The following is a 20,639-nucleotide window of genomic DNA, read 5'->3' on the forward strand; positions in this document are numbered from 1 at the left end:
GTCTGTAATACCTACATGTTTCAAGCAGACCACCATAGTCCCTGTGCCCAAGGAAGTGAAGGTAACCTGCCTAAATGATTACCGACCCGTAGCACTCAGGTCTGTAGCCATGAAGTGCTTTGAAAGGCTGGTCATGGCTCACATCAACACCATTATCCCAGAAACCCTAGACCCACTCCAATTTGCATACCGCCCCAACAGATCCACAGATGACGCAATGACACAACAGTGGTAGGCCTGATCACTGACAACGATGAGACAGCCTATAGGGAGGAGGTCAGAGACCTGGCAGTGAGGTGCCAGGACAACAACCTCTCCCTCAATGTGAGCAAGACAAAGGAGCTGATTATGGACTACAGGAAAAGGCGGGCCGAACAGGCTGTAGTGGAGCGGGTCGAGAGCTTCAAGTTCCTTGGTGTCCACATCACCAACAAACTATCATGGTCCAAACACATCAAGACAGTCATGAAGAGAGCACAACAACACCTTTTCCCCCTCAGGAGAATGAAAAGATTTGGCATGGGTCCCCAGATCCTCAAAAAGTTCTACAGCTGCACCATCGAGAGCATTCTGACCAGTTGCCTCACCGCTTGGTATGGCAACTGCTCGGCCTTCGACCGCAATGAGCTACAGAGGGTAGTGCGTACGGCCCAGTACATCACTGGGGCCAAGCTTCCTGCCATCCAGGACCTATATATTACGCGGTGTCAGAGGAAAGCCCCAAAAATTGTCAGAGACTCCAGTCACCGAAGTCATAGACTGTTCTCTCTGCTACCACACGGCAAGCGGTACAGGAGCACCAATTCTAAGACCAAAAGCCTCCTTAACAGCTTCTACCCCCATGCCATAAGACTCCTGAACAATTAACCAAATGGCCACCAGACTATTGACATTGATACCCCCTCCATTTGTTTTTTACACTGCTGCTACTCACTGTTTATCATCTATGCATAGTCACTTCACCCCTACCTACATGTACAAATTACCTCTAACCTGTACCCCCGCACATTGACTCAGTACCAGTACCCCCTGTATATAGCCTTGTTATTGTTATTTTATTGTGTTACTTTTCATTCTTTTTTACTTTAGTTTATTTGTTAAATATTTTCTTAACTCTTTCTTGAACTGCACTGTTGGTTAATGGCTTGTAAGTAAGCATTTCACGGTAAGGTTGGGATTCCTGGTTTTCACCCAGGAAGCCCGGGTTCGACTCCCGGTATGGGAACGACTGTTTGGATCAAATCCCCGAGCTGACAAGGTAAAAATCTGTCGTTCTGCCCCTGAACAAGGCAGTTAACCCACTGTTCCCTGGTAGGCCATCATTGTAAATAAGAATTTGTTCTTAACTGACTTGCCTAGTTAAGTAAAGATAAAATATATATATTTTTTAATGAAGGTCTACACATGTTGTATTCGGTGCATGTGACAAATAAAACCACTTCTTCTGATATCCCCTCCAGCCATAACCCATAAAACAACTTAATTGGTCTTATTATATTATTTATTACAGTAGAGTACAGTAGAGTACAGTAGAGTACAGTACAATACAGTACAGCACAAGCCAATTATCGTATATTGTACTGTACTCTACAATACTGAACTATACTCTACTGCACTGAACTCCACTATACTCTACTGTACTCTACTGCACTGTACTCTACTGCACTATACTCTACCGTACTCTACTGCACTATACTCTACTGTACTCTACTGTACTCTACTGCACTGTACTCTACTGCACTGTACTCTACTGTACTCTACTGCACTATACTCTACTACACTGTACTCTACTGTACTCTACTGTACTCTACTACACTGTACTCTACTGTACTCTACTGCACTGTACTCTACTGTACTATACTGCACTGTACTCTACTGCACTGTACTCTACTGTACTATACTGTACTCTACTGTACTCTTCTGCACTGTACTCTGCTGTGCTGTGATGTCCAAACATGTGCAGAATGACATTCATATGCAGAATTATGAACTTCTGTGTAGTACAGATCAGGGACCCATTATTTAAATCCAATACCGGAATTCCATTACCTGGTGTAAATCCACTTCACTTACTGTACTTCAATAACCAAAATATATGTTCTCTACATGGTGAACAGCAGTCTAGAGTAGACACTAGTCTAGAGTAGACACTAGTCTCTACATGGTGAACAGTAGTCTAGAGTAGACACTAGTCTCTACATGGTGACCAGTAGTCTAGAGTAGACACTAGTCTCTACATGGTGAACAGTAGTCTAGAGTAGACATTAGTCTCTACATGGTGACCAGTAGTCTAGAGTAGACACTAGTCTCTACATGGTGAACAGTAGTCTAGAGTAGACACTAGTCTCTACATGGTGACCAGTAGTCTGGAGTAGACACTAGTCTCTACATGGTGACCAGTAGTCTAGAGTAGACACTAGTCTCTACATGGTGACCAGTAGTCTGGAGTAGACACTAGTCTCTACATGGTGACCAGTAGTCTAGAGTAGACACTAGTCTCTACATGGTGACCAGTAGTCTAGAGTAGACACTAGTCTCTACATGGTGAACAGTAGTCTAGAGTAGACACTAGTCTCTACATGGTGACCAGTAGTCTGGAGTAGACACTAGTCTCTACATGGTGACCAGTAGTCTAGAGTAGACACTAGTCTCTACATGGTGAACAGTAGTCTGGAGTAGACACTAGTCTCTACATGGTGACCACTAGTCTAGAGTAGACACTAGTCTCTACATGGTGACCAGTAGTCTGGAGTAGACACTAGTCTCTACATGGTGAACAGTAGTCTAGAGTAGACACTAGTCTCTACATGGTGAACACTAGTCTAGAGTAGACACTAGTCTCTACATGGTGACCAGTAGTCTAGAGTAGACACTAGTCTCTACATGGTGAACAGTAGTCTAGAGTAGACACTAGTCTCTACATGGTGACCAGTAGTCTAGAGTAGACACTAGTCTCTACATGGTGAACACTAGTCTAGAGTAGACACTAGTCTCTACATGGTGAACAGTAGTCTAGAGTAGACACTAGTCTCTACATGGTGACCAGTAGTCTAGAGTAGACACTAGTCTCTACATGGTGAACAGTAGTCTAGAGTAGACACTAGTCTCTACATGGTGACCAGTAGTCTAGAGTAGACACTAGTCTCTACATGGTGAACAGTAGTCTAGAGTAGACACTAGTCTCTACATGGTGACCAGTAGTCTGGAGTAGACACTAGTCTCTACATGGTGACCAGTAGTCTAGAGTAGACACTAGTCTCTACATGGTGAACAGTAGTCTAGAGTAGACACTAGTCTCTACATGGTGACCAGTAGTCTGGAGTAGACACTAGTCTCTACATGGTGACCAGTAGTCTAGAGTAGACACTAGTCTCTACATGGTGACCAGTAGTCTAGAGTAGACACTAGTCTCTACATGGTGACCAGTAGTCTGGAGTAGACACTAGTCTCTACATGGTGAACAGTAGTCTAGAGTAGACACTAGTCTCTACATGGTGAACAGTAGTCTAGAGTAGACACTAGTCTCTACATGGTGACCAGTAGTCTAGAGTAGACACTAGTCTCTACATGGTGACCAGTAGTCTGGAGTAGACACTAGTCTCTACATGGTGAACAGTAGTCTAGAGTAGACACTAGTCTCTACATGGTGAACACTAGTCTAGAGTAGACACTAGTCTCTACATGGTGACCAGTAGTCTAGAGTAGACACTAGTCTCTACATGGTGAACAGTAGTCTAGAGTAGACACTAGTCTCTACATGGTGACCAGTAGTCTAGAGTAGACACTAGTCTCTACATGGTGAACAGTAGTCTAGAGTAGACACTAGTCTCTACATGGTGACCAGTAGTCTAGAGTAGACACTAGTCTCTACATGGTGACCAGTAGTCTAGAGTAGACACTAGTCTAGAGTAGACACTAGTCTAGAGTAGACACTAGTCTCTACATGGTGACCAGTAGTCTAGAGTAGACACTAGTCTCTACATGGTGAACAGTAGTCTAGAGTAGACACTAGTCTCTACATGGTGACCAGTAGTCTAGAGTAGACACTAGTCTCTATATGGTGACCAGTAGTCTAGAGTAGGCACTAGTCTCTATATGGTGACCAGTAGTCTAGAGTAGACACTAGTCTCTACATGGTGAACAGTAGTCTAGAGTAGACACTAGTCTCTACATGGTGACCAGTAGTCTAGAGTAGACACTAGTCTCTACATGGTGAACAGTAGTCTAGAGTAGACACTAGTCTCTACATGGTGACCAGTAGTCTAGAGTAGACACTAGTCTCTACATGGTGACCAGTAGTCTAGAGTAGACACTAGTCTCTACATGGTGACCAGTAGTCTAGAGTAGACACTAGTCTCTACATGGTGAACAGTAGTCTAGAGTAGACACTAGTCTCTACATGGTGAACACTAGTCTAGAGTAGACACTAGTCTCTACATGGTGAACACTAGTCTAGAGTAGACACTAGTCTAGAGTAGACACTAGTCTCTATATGGTGAACAGCATAATAATGGACCGTAAAATTGCTCTCTCAGACCGGGCTTTACCAGAACCCACGCCCCGTAGCTATGAAAGCTACCAGGTGTCCATCACAGGGGTTGAAGAGCAGCCAGTGAGCCCGACCTGGACGTGCAATCCTTCTCGACGCAAGATAATAAACCTATGAGGCTACTTCATTTGGACGTGTACATAAAACAACATACCATTATGAACAGATGAGTAAATAAATAGCTGTTAGACTGTCTATGCAAGGTGTTGGCATACGCAGGGGATTGAGTATAACATTGTAGCCTGTAGGGTCTGATGCACGCAACTCCCATGTCCTCGCAGACTGTGACATTACCAAGAGTTAACTTCATTCGGTGTCCTGACCACGCACCGCGGCCGTTATAACGGTAGAGTATCGCATTGCTTTGGGGAGCGCTGGTTTTGTGTGTGTGTGTGTGTGTGTGTGTGTGTGTGTGTGTGTGTGTGTGTGTGTGTGTGTGTGTGTGTGTGACTTCGCCTCCAATGACCACATTAAAATGTCCCACTTTATTGTATAGTCTAGACAAGGCTATTCTACCTCCGAACTGAAGTGGTGGCGTCCACTTCAACCACCAATGTAGAAATCACCCCGTTTCCCCAGCCACTTCAATATTTACCCCCCCCCCCCCCCCCAATGAATAAAGATCAATTGCAAAATTGAAAAAACGATATCAAAATCTATAATTTACAGTGTAGAAAATGTGTAAAATGTAAAACAGTTTTCAATTCAATTTCAACGAGTGGATCAGAATGAAGAAATGGGGAAATTGAAAGTAATATTCTGTTATTCAATTTGAACAAGCGTATTAGATCATTAGACTGATAAATGTTAACACGGACACCTACTGAAAGGAGAAAATTACCGAAAAGAACAGTTATGAAAGTTGAAACACTGTTAGCCTTACATCAAAGGTCAAACTTTCGATGGAAGCAAAGTAACGCTATGCTCGGATGACCAGGGTATAAACTCATACACATAAGAACCTTTAAAGTGCCATTTAAAAACATTTAACATGAAATTACAAACATGTAACATTTTAGTGCGTATCGTTGTTACCTGAACATGAGTTATATCTGTATCCAAGCATTGCGCTGTCCTGCCGTGGTTCCTGTAGAATCCACACACACGCTCCTCTGTCCCGCTACTGCTGATCCACACACACACTCCTCTGTCCCGCTACTGCTGATCCACACACACGCTCCTCTGTTCCGCTACTGCTGATCCACACACACGCTCCTCTGTCCCGCTACTGCTGATCCACACACACACTCCTCTGTCCCGCTACTGCTGATCCACACACACACTCCTCTGTCCCGCTACTGCTGATCCACACACACGCTCCTCTGTCCCGCTACTGCTGATCCACACACACACTCCTCTGTCCCGCTACTGCTGATCCACACACACACTCCTCTGTTCCGCTACTGCTGATCCACACACACACACTCCTCTGTTCCGCTACTGCTGATCCACACACACACACTCCTCTGTTCCGCTACTGCTGATCCACACAGAGAGGAAAAACCCAGGTGAGATTACAGACAGTAGAAACGCCTATAGCGGAACGACTACTTTTGGACGTCAGAGTAAAAAGTACATTACTTTCATTAAGAATATAGTGAAGCAAAAGTAGTCAAAAAATATAGATAAAGTACAGATACCCCCCCCCCCCCTACTTGAAGTAGTTTACACCACTGGTGTCAGTCCCATTGATGAGATGAAACGTTGTGTTTCAAAGTGAGAGTTGTCCAAAGGCCGACAGATGGCGATATTCAGTCGTTTCCATTTTACCGTCCAAACACATTGTATGCAGCCTGCATTATACTCATATCCTCCCGTGGACCGGCTTTACCTAAAACATTCTCCATTCAGGCTGCAAAGGCGTTCATTTCCTCCTTAATTAGATTTATTGTCGAGATGGAGGGGGGGGGGGGGGGCGGGGGGAACTGGGGAAATATGTATACTTTCTTTATGAAACACCATTTTCTCACCAACATCAGGAAGTAGCATTAGCCACTAGCATGGTGGTGTAAAATGGCGTTTCATAAACAAAGTAAGCATATTTTCAGAAGAAATCACCTCCTCACCAATACATCCAGTTAAGTAGAAGATCAACACCTTTGCAGCCCCTGAATGGAGAATGTTTTAGGTACCAATAGGTCCATGGGGGATAGGAGAGCATTGCCAGCTGCATACAATGCATTTGGATGGTAAAATGAAACCATCCATATCGCCATATGCCGGCCTTTGGGCTAAAGGGAGAACAGCATACAGCTTTCTCTTTGAAGTGCAATATGGGCAGTTGGAAATAAAGTGAGGAGATATATTTATTACAGCCTAATCCTGGGATCAAATCTCTCAGAAGGGTCTTGTTACAAAGTAGCCTACATATACTGTAGAACTCAGTCCGTCTTTAAATTTACACTTGGACATTGTAATAGTAGAATACACAAGGTGTAATGTCTATATTGGGTAGTGCATCATCAGTTCCTCTTGTCATGTCAGACATTTCATACCTTAGAGAGATATTTATAACCTGTCAGAAATGTCCAGATCAACAAGCCCATGTCAGCTAACATGTTTTTTAGCCCATAGATATTGTTGTCATTTTTTGTTGTTGTTGTTGTCACTGAAATATCACATGAATACACATTAGATGTGACAAAATGTATAGAATTCCAAGAAAAGTAGCTTTAAAACGGAAAATTTATTTATTTACACCTCATGATAACGTGTAGAAATGCAGAAAATAAGCTTTAAACCTTTAAAACCTCTGTCCACCAACATCAACAACAAGAGTGGGAACAGGTCGTTCCCATAGAAACAGACGTGTTGCGTGAGGGCGGAAGTAGGTGGACCACGTGATGTTGGTCACCGCTGGGTGTGATGAAGGTTTGGGAACACCTGCTCTATAGAGTACTCATTCTTCTGACAACACTGCCATCTGGTGGGGTTGTAAAGGAAATACGGTACTATATGACGTTGCCCGTCTATTCTCGTGATGTAAAAAAATAAAGAAAAGATTGTTGTTATAAAATCAGTTCCTTTATTCTCTGATTAATTGACATTGGGCTTAATCCATATAGAAGGTATGTGAAATTGTAACAGTAGAAACCAATGAACTGGAATAGGACGGTTAACCTAGAGCCTACTATACTAGGCCACTATAACCCATCATTATAACTCTACACCTACAAAACCAACCCATGGCGGTGAATTTGAAGTAGTAGACTCCTCTCATTGGTGCTGTGAAGATTCCTTAATATAAATTGCTATATTGTAATTACTTCGCCACCATGGCCTATATATTGCCTTTACCTCCCTTATCTCACCTCATTTGCTCACATTGTATATAGACATATTTTTCTACTGTATTATTGACTGTATGTTTTGTTTTACTCCATGTGTAACTCTGTGTTGTTGTATGTTGTCGAACTGCTTTGCTTTATCTTGGCCAGGTCACAGTTGTAAATGAGAACTTGTTCTCAACTAGCCTACCTGGTTAAATAAAGGTGAAATAAAAATAAATAAAAAATACCTGTGTCAGAGGAGAAACAGAGCGAGATCGACACAGTCGCTCCCATAGACACTGGAGCAGCCTGTTAGTACGGTTTGATTCGGTGCCTGTTGCTGGACCCTGTGGACGTGTGTCTTCATACACTGGAGCAGCCTGTTAGTACGGTTTGATTCGGTGCCTGTTGCTGGACCCTGTGGACGTGTGTCTTCATACTACATTTCTAATAGTTTAAATGCTTACTTAAATATACTGAACATAAATATAACTGCAACGTACAACAATTTCAATGATTTTACCGAGTTACAGTTCATATAAGAAAATCAGTCAATTAAAATAAATGAATTAGGCCCCTAATCTATGGATTTCACATGACTGGGCATGGGGGCGCAGGCTCGGCCTGGCACACCCACTGGGGAGCCAGGCCGAGGCAATCAGAATAAGTTTTCCCCACAGAAGGGCTTTATTACAGACAAAAATACTCCTGTTACATCAGCTGTCCTGGTGGCTGGTCTCAGACTATCCTGGAGGTGAAGAAGTCGGATGTGCTGTCAAATTCTCTAAAACGACGTTGGAGGCGATTTATGGTAGAGAAATGAACATTAAATTCTCTGGCAACAGCTCTGGTGGACATTCCTGCAGTCAGTATGCCAACTGCTCGCTCCCTCAATTTGAGACATCTGTGGCATTGTGTTGTGTGACAAAACATATGCATATTTTAGAGTGGCCTTTTATTGTCCCCAGCACAAGGTGCACCTGTGTAATGATCATGCTGTTTAATCAGCTTCTTGATATGCCACACGTGTCAGGTGGATGGATTATCTTGGCTAAGGAGAAATGCTCACTTACAGGGATGTAAACAAATTTGTGCACAACCTTTGAGAGAAATAAGCTTTTTGTACGTATGGAAAATGTCTGGGATATTTTATTTCAGCTCATGAAACATGGGACCAACACTTTACATGTCGTGTTTATATTATATCCTTATAGTAGTGGTATCACAGACCACAGATTAAGGAGTAGCACCACCATGTTCTGTAATACCACTGATTAGAGTATAGGCTATTACATATGGATGGCTTCCCTTCCCTGCATCAACACTTCCACTGGCTGTCGCCCTGACTCTAACTGGCTTCTACCCTGGCCCTCACTGGCTTCTACCCTGGCCCTCACTGGCTTCTACCCTGGCCCTCACTGGCTGCTACCCTGGCCCTCACCGGCTGCTACCCTGGCCCTCACTGGCTTCTACCCTGGCCCTCACTGGCTGCTACCCTGGCCCTCACTGGCTTCTACCCTGGCCCTCACTGGCTTCTACCCTGGCCCTCACTGGCTGCTACCCTGGCCCTCACTGGCTTCTACCCTGGCCCTCACTGGCTGCTACCCTGGCCCTCACTGGCTGTCATCCTGGCCCTCACTGGCTACTACCCTGGCCCTCACTGGCTGTTACCCTGGCCCTCACTGGCTGTCACCCTGGCCCTCACTGGCTACTACCCTGGCCCTCACTGGCTGCTACCCTGGCCCTCACTGGCTGTCACCCTGGCCCTCACTGGCTGCCACCCTGGCCCTAACTGGCTGTCACCCTGGCCCTAACTGGCTGTCACCCTGGCCCTAACTGGCTGTCACCCTGGCCCTCACTGGCTACTACCCTGGCCCTCACTGGCTGTTACCCTGGCCCTCACTGGCTGTCACCCTGGCCCTCACTGGCTACTACCCTGGCCCTCACTGGCTGCTACCCTGGCCCTCACTGGCTGTCACCCTGGCCCTCACTGGCTGCCACCCTGGCCCTAACTGGCTGTCACCCTGGCCCTAACTGGCTGTCACCCTGGCCCTAACTGGCTGTCACCCTGGCCCTAACTGGCTGACAGTCCAGCTGCATTTACTGAGGCACGGGGAACAAAACCAGCTGCCTGTACTGAGGCACGGGGAACAAAACCAGCTGCCTTTACTGAGGCACAGGGAACAAAACATGACATATTTTGATCTTAATGAACAATGAAAACAAATTCCTTCATCATCCACTCTTAGAAAAAAAGATGCTAAGTAGAACCATACAGGGTTATTCGATTTGTCCCCATAGGAGAACCATTTGGTGCTGGGTAGAACCATTTGGTGCTGGGTAGAACCATTTGGTGCTGGGTAGAACCATTTGGTGCTGGGTAGAACCATTTGCAGAGGGTTCTACCTAGAATCCTCTATGTATGGTTCCTCAAAGAACCCCCTGTATATCTTTCTGCCTAGAACCCTCTGTGAAGGGTTCTACCGAGAACCCTTTTATCTTTGTAGGGTTCTTCCTAGAACCGTCTATGATTCTGCTGAAAATTCCACCTTGTGTATTCTATTATTCTAACTGTCAACAGTAAGTTGAGACCCTGACTGCTGTTGTAGAGGGTGCAACAGGTCAGCGCCTCAGGAGTGAATGTCAGTTGACTTTTCATAGCCGAGCATTCAGAGGTCGAGACAGCAGGTGAGGGAGAGACAGAGGGAGGATGGGAGGGAGAGCGAGAGAGATGGCCGAAAACAGCAGGTCCGGGACAAGCTAGCACGTCTGGTGAACAGGTCAGGGTTCCTCAGCCGCAGGCAGAGCAACTGAATTCACCTTGAATTGACGTCTGTGCCCAATGGGTTTCCAGCTTCCCTACAGTTGGTCATGTGACATGTTTTCTCAACTATGATTCGCAGAGATTTTCTCTTTCTATGATTGGTGAAGATTATACATTGAGATGCCCTATTTGACCGCTGGAGGGCAGCAAAACACTGTGCTGCAAAGACCAAATCTGCAATACATGTAACTGAAAAATATGAGCATGTTGTCCATTCTATTCTTAAGGCATAAATTATTGTACTTCTCCATGGCTGTCATTTTAAAACCACCATTTACCTTTTTTACCTGAGGAACATTTTATATGTTTCTTCAAAATGACACGAACTCCTTCTACTATAGCTATAGATCTGATTTACTCCTATAGCTACAGACCTGATTTACTCCTATAGCTATATATCTGATTTACTCCTATAGCTATAGATCTGTTTTACTCCTATAGCTACTGGCCTGATTTACTCCTATAGCTATAGACCTGATTTACTCCTATAGCTATAGACCTGATTTACTCCAATAGCTATAGACCTGATTTACTCCAATAGCTACATGCCTGATTTACTCCTATAGCTATAGACCTGATTTACTCCAATAGCTACAGACCTGATTTACTCCTATAGCTACAGACCTGATTTACTCCTATAGCTATAGATCTGATTTACTCCAATAGCTATAGATCTGATTTAATCCAATAGCTACAGACCTGATTTACTCCTATAGCTACTGGCCTGATTTACTCCAATAGCTATAGACCTGATTTACTCCAATAGCTATAGACCTGATTTACTCCAATAGCTATAGACCTGATTTACTCCTATAGCTATAGACCTGATTTACTCCAATAGCTATAGACCTGATTTACTCCAATAGCTATAGGCCTGATTTACTCCTATAGGCCTGATTTACTCCAATAGCTACAGACCTGATTTACTCCAATAGCTATAGACCTGATTTACTCCAATAGCTATAGATCTGATTTACTCCAATAGCTATAGATCTGATTTACTCCTATAGGCCTGATTTACTCCTATAGCTACAGGCCTGATTTACTCCTATAGCTATAGACCTGATATACTCCAATAGCTATAGACCTGATTTACTCCAATAGCTATAGATCTGATTTACTCCAATAGCTACAGGCCTGATTTACTCCTATAGCTACAGGCCTGATTTACTCCAATAGCTATAGACCTGATTTACTCCTATAGCTATAGGCCTGATTTACTCCTATAGCTATAGACCTGATTTACTCCAATAGCTATAGATCTGATTTACTCCAATAGCTACAGGCCTGATTTACTCCAATTGCTATAGGCCTGATTTACTCCTATAGCTATAGACCTGATTTACTCCAATAGCTATAGATCTGATTTACTCCAATAGCTACAGGCCTGATTTACTCCAATAGCTATAGACCTGATTTACTCCTATAGCTATAGACCTGATTTACTCCAATAGCTATAGACCTGATTTACTCCAATAGCTATAGACCTGATTTACTCCTATAGCTATAGACCTGATTTACTCCAATAGCTATAGACCTGATTTACTCCTATAGCTACTGGCCTGATTTACTCCTATAGACCTGATTTACTCCAATAGCTACTGGCCTGATTTACTCCTATAGCTATAGACCTGATTTACTCCTATAGCTATATATCTGATTTACTCCTATAGCTACAGAATAGGCCTAATGTTACATAACATACCTGAGTTGGTACCTCACCAGGTCAGTACTTGACCACCTGAAGACCGTGCCAGGTGTCAGCTTAGCATCACAACAAAACTGGGTCAAAAACACTAGCGCTATTTCTGTGAACATTTCAAGACAAAATTTCAGTACTTTAAAGTTTGAACATGAAATTAGATTTCAGCGTTGACATCTAAACATTTTTAATCTGTTTATAAATACTTTAACGACCCAAATCCGTGCAATTTCAAATTACCTTGAAGAACAGAGAAGCTTAACTGCTTACCGAAGCTATTTCTGCTGTGTTTTCACACATTCATTTCCATGTCTCTGTATTGACATGCCATTACAGTAATACCCACCTACACCAGATAGGAATTACCACAGATAACGACTGCGTCCCCAACGGCACCCTATTCCCTATATAGTGCACTTCTTTTGACCAGAGCCCCCTATGGGGTCTTGATCAAAAGTAGAGCACTATATAGAGAATAGGGCGCCATTGAGGACGCAGCTAGGAATTAACAGAGATAACACCTTCAAACAGCTCATTACTGTCAGAGAGACTGGGACCATAATGATGTCTTGGAGGAGTACTGTGTTTTTTTTTTTGAGAAAAAAATTATACGTTTTTTTTTTTAAATGGCATTTTATACACAGTCGTTACATAACAACGATATTGTTTATTATATACACATTGTATATTGGTGTAGTAGTGTGTGGTACAGATTCAGCACTTCCACTGCAGGCTACTGAGGAGAATACGGCTCTTAATAATGTCTGGAATTGAATGTGTTAAATACCATTTACATTTCAGACAATAATTTGTGCTAAGCTGATCAAGAAGCTAGAAGAAGAGCTAGAGGAGATATAGTTTAAATATGAGCGTTACATGCTAGGTATCTTCTGGAATAAGTCTGATACAGTAAATACTGTGGTTAATGTTGTTGTTTTTAACCTACCTGTTCTGTGATAGACAAACAATATCAACTGTTGGTATAATACAGTACATCATGTAGGAGTGACACGAAACAAGAAACTACAAAACTCTATTTGAGAAATGCTTCTTATTGAGCAACAAACCAACCAAACCACAAAAGCATTAATTCCTCCTCAGTCAAGTCTTCACAGCCTGTAAATGCGGTTCTGAGAGAGAGAGTGGGCGTACTTTCTGGATGCGTCCCAAAAGGCACCCTAATTCCCTACATTGTGCACTACTTTGGACCGGAGCGCATAGGGAAAAGGGAGCCATTTGGGATTCTCGCCTGGATCAATCCTACCCAGGAAGCTCCTCATCTACATGGCCACAGGCCATTCTATCAAATATTTGTGGCGAACCGTATTCCTTTTGTCAAGTGTATCACACCCCTGGGTGTGGCTGACTACCAGCCACCTATAGTTGCTAAGGCAGTTACTAGACTGAGGATATTACAGTCAACAACAAGGCAGTTACTAGACTGAGGATATTACAGTCAACAACAAGGCAGACTGAGGATATTACAGTCAACAACAAGGCAGTTACTAGACTGAGGATATTACAGTCAACAACAAGGCAGTTACTAGACTGAGGATATTACAGTCAACAACAAGGCAGTTACTAGACTGAGGATATTACAGTCAGCAACAAGGCAGACTGAGGATATTACAGTCAGCAACAAGGCAGTTACTAAACTGAGGATATTACAGTCAACAACAAGGCAGTTACTAGACTGAGGATATTAGAGTCAACAACAAGGCAGTTACTAGACTGAGGATATTACAGTCAACAACAAGGCAGTTACTAGACTGAAGATATTACAGTCAACATCAAGGCAGTTACTAGACTGAGGATATTACAGTCAACAACAAGGCAGTTATTAGACTGAAGGATATTACAGTCAACAACAAGGCAGTTACTAGACTGAGGATATTACAGTCAACAACAAGGCAGTTACTAGACTGAGGATATTACAGTCAACAACAAGGCAGTTACTAAACTGAGGATATTACAGTCGGCAACAAGGCAGTTACTAGACTGAGGATATTACAGTCAACAACAAGGCAGTTACTAGACTGAGGATATTACAGTCAACAACAAGGCAGTTACTAGACTGAAGATATTACAGTCAACAACAAGGCAGTTACTAGACTGAGGATATTACAGTCAACAACAAGGCAGTTACTAGACTGAGGATATTACAGTCAACAACAAGGCAGTTACTAGACTGAGGATATTACAGTCAACAACAAGGCAGTTACTAGACTGAGGATATTACAGTCAACAACAAGGCAGTTACTAGACTGAGGATATTACAGTCAACAACAAGGCAGTTACTAGACTGAGGATATTACAGTCAACAACAAGGCAGTTACTAGACTGAGGATATTACAGTCAACAACAAGGCAGTTACTAGACTGAGGATATTACAGTCAGCAACAAGGCAGTTACTAGACTGAGGATATTACAGTCGGCAACAAGGCAGTTACTAGACTGAGGATATTACAGTCAACAACAAGGCAGTTACTAGACTGAGGATATTACAGTCAACAACAAGGCAGTTACTAGACTGAAGATATTACAGTCAACAACAAGGCAGTTACTAGACTGAGGATATTACAGTCAACAACAAGGCAGTTACTAGACTGAGGATATTACAGTCAACAACAAGGCAGTTACTAGACTGAGGATATTACAGTCAACAACAAGGCAGTTACTAGACTGAGGATATTACAGTCAACAACAAGGCAGTTACTAGACTGAGGATATTACAGTCAACAACAAGGCAGTTACTAGACTGAGGATATTACAGTCAACAGCAAGGCAGTTACTAGACTGAAGGGGATGTCTATAAAAACCTCAACGGAGGCTTTGTTTACAGTATCAACTCAAAGTAATGACATCTTTCATGAACCCTGGTCAAAAGTAGTGCACTATATAGGGAATAGGGTTCCATAGGGCTCTGGTCTAAAGTAGTGCACTATATAGGGAATAGGGTTCCATAGGGCTCTGGTCTAAAGTAGTGCACTATATAGGGAATAGGGTTCCATAGGGCTCTGGTCTAAAGTAGTGCACTATATAGGGAATAGGGTTCCATAGGGCTCTGGTCTAAAGTAGTGCACTATATAGGGAATAGGGTTCTATAGGGCTCTGGTCTAAAGTTGTGCACTATATAGGGAATAGGGTTCCATAGGGCTCTGGTCTAAAGTCGTGCACTATATATAGGGAATAGGATAACATTTCATACCAAGTCTATGAAGTCATGGCCAGACAGGGTCCACTTGTTCCAGGGGTTTATTAAGCCTCCCTTGACTTCTATTCCACAGCTTATATATCGGCTGCTGGTGGTTAAACCAACTGAGCTTTACAAATCTGGACAAGCAATAAGGAGCATTTCCCATGTCATGCCTCTTTCCTGCCTATTTAATGCCTCTGCCCTGCAGACGTATCTGCTGCCCTGCAGACGTATCTGCTGTACATTTGGTCTGTCTGACGAGCCAAGGGTTTTAAACACTCCTCAATCTGATTCGCTTCAACACTCCAGAATGAAGCTTCCTTCCAGGCAGATACACTCCAGGAAATACAACAACAACAACAACAACAACAACAACACAACAACAACAACAACAACAACAACAACAACAACAACAACACAACAACAACAACAACAACAATAACAACAACAACAACAACAACAACAACAACAACAACACAACAACAACAACAACACAACAACAACAACAACAACAACAACAACAGGAATCATTTGAGCGAGAGAGACTTTTCGTTTCTGTCATGTAGAAACGTCATCGTGTGCATGTGAAAATAGTGAAGTGATTCTTCATGGGGCCTCATTATTTCAGTACACACTGTCATTATAAAGTGTACTGGCCAGCTAGATACAGTAGGTTCTCAACCTACATTAGTCGATGGCATTAACACACTGCTCATTTTGTGACAGTGTGATTTACCATGTTGCCCTTCCCACTCTACTGCTGCTAGCCTAGCCTGCTGCTAAATACACACGGTCACATTTATGAGACACCGATGATGCATGATGGAGCTAAATACAGGAATTGAACACCTATCGTGCAGTGAGTGTTGAGCCTATGTAGGGGATGGCTACGTGCATCAGTTCCACTCTGTCACATGTACATGACTGGTTAAAATGTATATTTGTGGCAACTTGTAGGCTATAAAATCAACACAAATGATCGAACTTGTGTTTTGTATCATGCTGTTTATTTCTGAGGGAATCTAGTGTATCAGATTATAGAAGGGCTCTCCAACCCTCTTACTAGAGACCTAACCTCCTGTAAGTTTCCATCTATCTAGTCCAGGGCTCTCCAACCCCCTTACTAGAGACCTAACCTCCTGTAAGTTTCCATCTATCTAGTCCAGGGCCCTCCAACCCTCTTACTAGAGACCTAACCTCCTGTAAGTTTCCATCTATCTAGTCCAGGGCTCTCCAACCCTCTTACTAGAGACCTAACCTCCTGTAAGTTTCCATCTATCTAGTCCAGGGCTCTCCAACCCCCTTACTAGAGACCTAACCTCCTGTAAGTTTCCATCTATCTAGTCCAGGGCTCTCCAACCCTCTTACTAGAGACGTAACCTCCTGTAAGTTTCCATCTATCTAGTCCAGGGCTCTCCAACCCTCTTACTAGAGACCTAACCTCCTGTAGGTTTCCATCTATCTAGTCCAGGGCTCTTCAACCCTCTTACTGGAGACGTAACCTCCTGTAAGTTTCCATCTATCTAGTCCAGGGCTCTCCAACCCTCTTACTAGAGACCTAACCTCCTGTAAGTTTCCATCTATCTACTCCAGGGCTCTCCGCTAGATAGATGTAAACCTACAGGAGGGTATCTCTCCAGGAACAGGGTTGGAGAGCTCTGGACTAGACCAGTGCTCACTCTCAGTGGACCTCACCCTTCATACACAAACAAAATCATTGGGATGAGATCTGGCTTTTGTCTAGTTGGTCTGGGAAGGAGAGGAGACAGTCAATTCTGACCTTGTAAGTAACTGTCATCCCTCACAACACGTCTCCTACACCTTGATTATAACCTATTGTAGCCAACAATAATACACAGAAACCCTCAGGTGGAGGAAAACAATGATTATCAGTCTGGCTTACCCCCTCCTTGGGAAAAATACAACTGTCAGCATTGTACCTACGACCTGGGGTTGTTGGCAAATCTTTTTTCTTCTGGACTTTTTGTTTGTAGACACTTGTGGTTGTCGTGGTGCCAGGCACACTGTAGTGATGACATCAGGACTGAATTCCTTTATCGGCAAGGCAACACCTTGATGACATCAGGACTGAATTCCTTTATCGGCAAGGCAACACCTTAATGACATCAGGACTGAATTCCTTTATCGGCAAGGCAACACCTTGATGACATCAGGACTGAATTCCTTTATCGGCAAGGCAACACCTTGATGACATCAGGACTGAATTCCTTTATCGGCAAGGCAGCACCTTGATGACATCAGGACTGAATTCCTTTATCGGCAAGGCAGCACCTTAATGACATCAGGACTGAATTCCTTTATCGGCAAGGCAGCAGTTTGATGACATCCTCCAGCAGGGAATTGTTTCTAACAACTAAAGGGGAAATGTGAAAGAGTTCAATCACTTGTTTTGACAGCACCTGTTTTGATTTATAAACAAAACAGTTGAGACAACATGGTCTTGAATAAAAGGTGGATGTAATTTCAATCATAGAAACAGAATTCATAGAATGGACATTTCCGTTCAGCCCCCTGTAATTTAGCTGGTACGCCATTGACATTGAAATGTTAACTTCTAATTACTACCACAAAGGTGACCTCCAGTCCACCCATTGTTGAATGTCAACTTAAATGATCTTGTATGTATTTCTATGATTTCAATAGGTTTCCTCTGGAAAGGGAAACAGGGATACAACTGAAATGTGTCTTCCACATTTAACCCAACCCTTCTGAATCAGAGAGGTGCAGTGGGGCTGCCTTAATCAACATCAATTTCATCAGCACCCAGGAAACAGTGGGTTAACTACCTTGTTCAGGGGCAAAATGACAGACTTTTACCTTGTCAGCTCAGGAAATCGATCTAGCAAGCTTTTGATTACAGGCCTAACACTCTAACCACTAGGCTACCTAATTACTGAACCTACACTCCTACCTGCTGGACTTTCCCATTCAAGTCAATATTCTCTGATGTGTGGCCCTCTAACCATCTTTGTGGCACCATTTGAAAAATGGTATGTCAATTTGATTTCCATTTTAGTACATTTACACGTTTTTAGATAATTGACGTTAAAGGTTTAAAAAATGCCATAATTTTTAATAAAAAAGACATTGTAAAATAGTTTGATAACCCTGTTTGTAAGCTTTTAAATGATAACAATCTCAATCGTTTATCTTTTCCAGTGATGAATACGTCGATGTCTCACGGTATGGTGGGTTATGTAAAATGGGTCAACTTTGAGCACCTTTATCTTTTAAATGGTTTTGGCATTCAGGTCCAAATTCACTTTCTGAGCATTTCTACAATGGGCAAATATATATGAAAGGTTTCGCTTAAATCAAATTGGGTGCTGTCAAAAAGTGATTGAATTCAAGTGGATTTACCATATAGACATTTTGTTTGGCCACGACAACTACAACATAATTATGGCTAAAACCTTGATCTGGACTGAATCCTCTTATCAGCAAGGCAATACATTTATAATATCCTGCAACAGAATATAGTTCTTAAGAACTGAAGCTCTTAGTTTATATTTAACCTTTATTTAACTAGACAAGTCAGTTAAGAACAAATTCTTATTTACAATGACGGCCTACCAAAAGGCAATAGGCCTCCAGCGGGGACGGGGGCTGGAATAAAATAAAAAATAAAAAATATAATAATATAGATATATATAGGACATAACACACATCACGACAAGAGAGTTAGGGCTTGGCAAGTGACTAAGAAGAGTACACAACAGAATAAACACATACTGGTAAAGTCTCTTGGCTGGGTTTGGCCATGAACATTACAGCATTGTTAACTCAACTCCATGGACTGGTGTTGGACTGGTATTGGACATGTTATTGGGCTGGTATTGGACATGGTATTGGGCTGGTATTGGACATGGTATTGGGCTGGTATTGGACTGGCATTGGGCTGGTATTGGACATGGTATTGGGCTGGTATTGGGCTGGTATTGGACATGGTATTGGGCTGGTATTGGACTGGTATTGGACATGGTATTGGGCTGGTAATGGACTGGTATTGGACTGGTATTGGGCTGGTATTGGACATGGTATTGGACTGGTATTGGACTGGTATTGGACTGCTATTGGACATGGTATTGGACTGGTATTGGGCTGGTATTGGGCTGGTATTGGACTGGTATTGGGCTGGTATTGGACTGGTATTGGACTGGTATTGGACTGGTATTGACATGGTATTGGGCTGGTATTGGGCTGGTATTGGACATGGTATTGGGCTGGTAATGGACTGGTATTGGACTGGTATTGGGCTGGTATTGGACATGGTATTGGACTGGTATTGGGCTGGTATTGGGCTGGTATTGGACTGGAATTGGACATGGTATTGGGCTGGTATTGGGCTGGTATTGGGCTGGTATTGGACATGGTATTGGACTGGTATTGGGCTGGTATTGGACATGGTATTGGGCTGGTATTGGACTGGTATTGGGCTGGTATTGGACATGGTATTGGACTGGTATTGGACTGGTATTGGACATGGTATTGGGCTGGTATTGGACATGGTATTGGGCTGGTATTGGACATGGTATTGGACTGGTATTGGGCTGGTATTGGACATGGTATTGGGCATGGTATTGGACTGGTATTGGGCTGGTATTGGGCTGGTGTTGGGCTGGTATTGGACTGGTATTGGACTGGTATTGGGCTGGTATTGGGCTGGTATTGGACTGGTATTGGGCTGGTATTGGACATGGTATTGGACATGGTATTGGACTGGTATTGGGCTGGTATTGGGCTGGTATTGGACTGGTATTGGACATGGTATTGGACATGGTATTGGGCTGGTATTGGACATGGTATTGGACATGGTATTGGACTGGTATTGGACTGGTATTGGGCTGGTATTGGGCTGGTATTGGGCTGGTATTGGACTGGTATTGGACATGGTATTGGAGATGATATTGGGCTGGTATTGGACATGGTATTGGACATGGTATTGGACTGGTATTGGACTGGTATTGGGCTGGTATTGGACTGGTATTGGACTGGTATTGGACTGGTATTGGACATGGTATTGGGCTGGTATTGGACATGGTATTGGGCTGATATTGGACATGGTATTGGACATGGTA

General features: G+C 43.1%; 1 protein-coding gene across 1 annotated transcript in view; it reads right to left on the bottom strand.

Moving 5' to 3' along the window:
* Positions 1-6,204, bottom strand: part of LOC115149541 (MOB kinase activator 3B) — a 132,172-nt gene extending 125,968 nt beyond the window's left edge. Inside the window, exon 1 of the mRNA XM_029692490.1 lies at positions 5,585-6,204. Within this exon, the coding sequence (XP_029548350.1) occupies positions 5,585-5,592 (8 nt within the window). The 5' untranslated portion in view covers positions 5,593-6,204. The remainder of the gene's footprint in view (positions 1-5,584) is intronic.
* Between the last annotated feature and the right edge of the window lie 14,435 nt (positions 6,205-20,639).

The sequence above is a fragment of the Salmo trutta genome, chromosome 15 (genome assembly GCF_901001165.1).
Source record: "Salmo trutta chromosome 15, fSalTru1.1, whole genome shotgun sequence".
NCBI lineage: Eukaryota > Metazoa > Chordata > Actinopteri > Salmoniformes > Salmonidae > Salmo > Salmo trutta.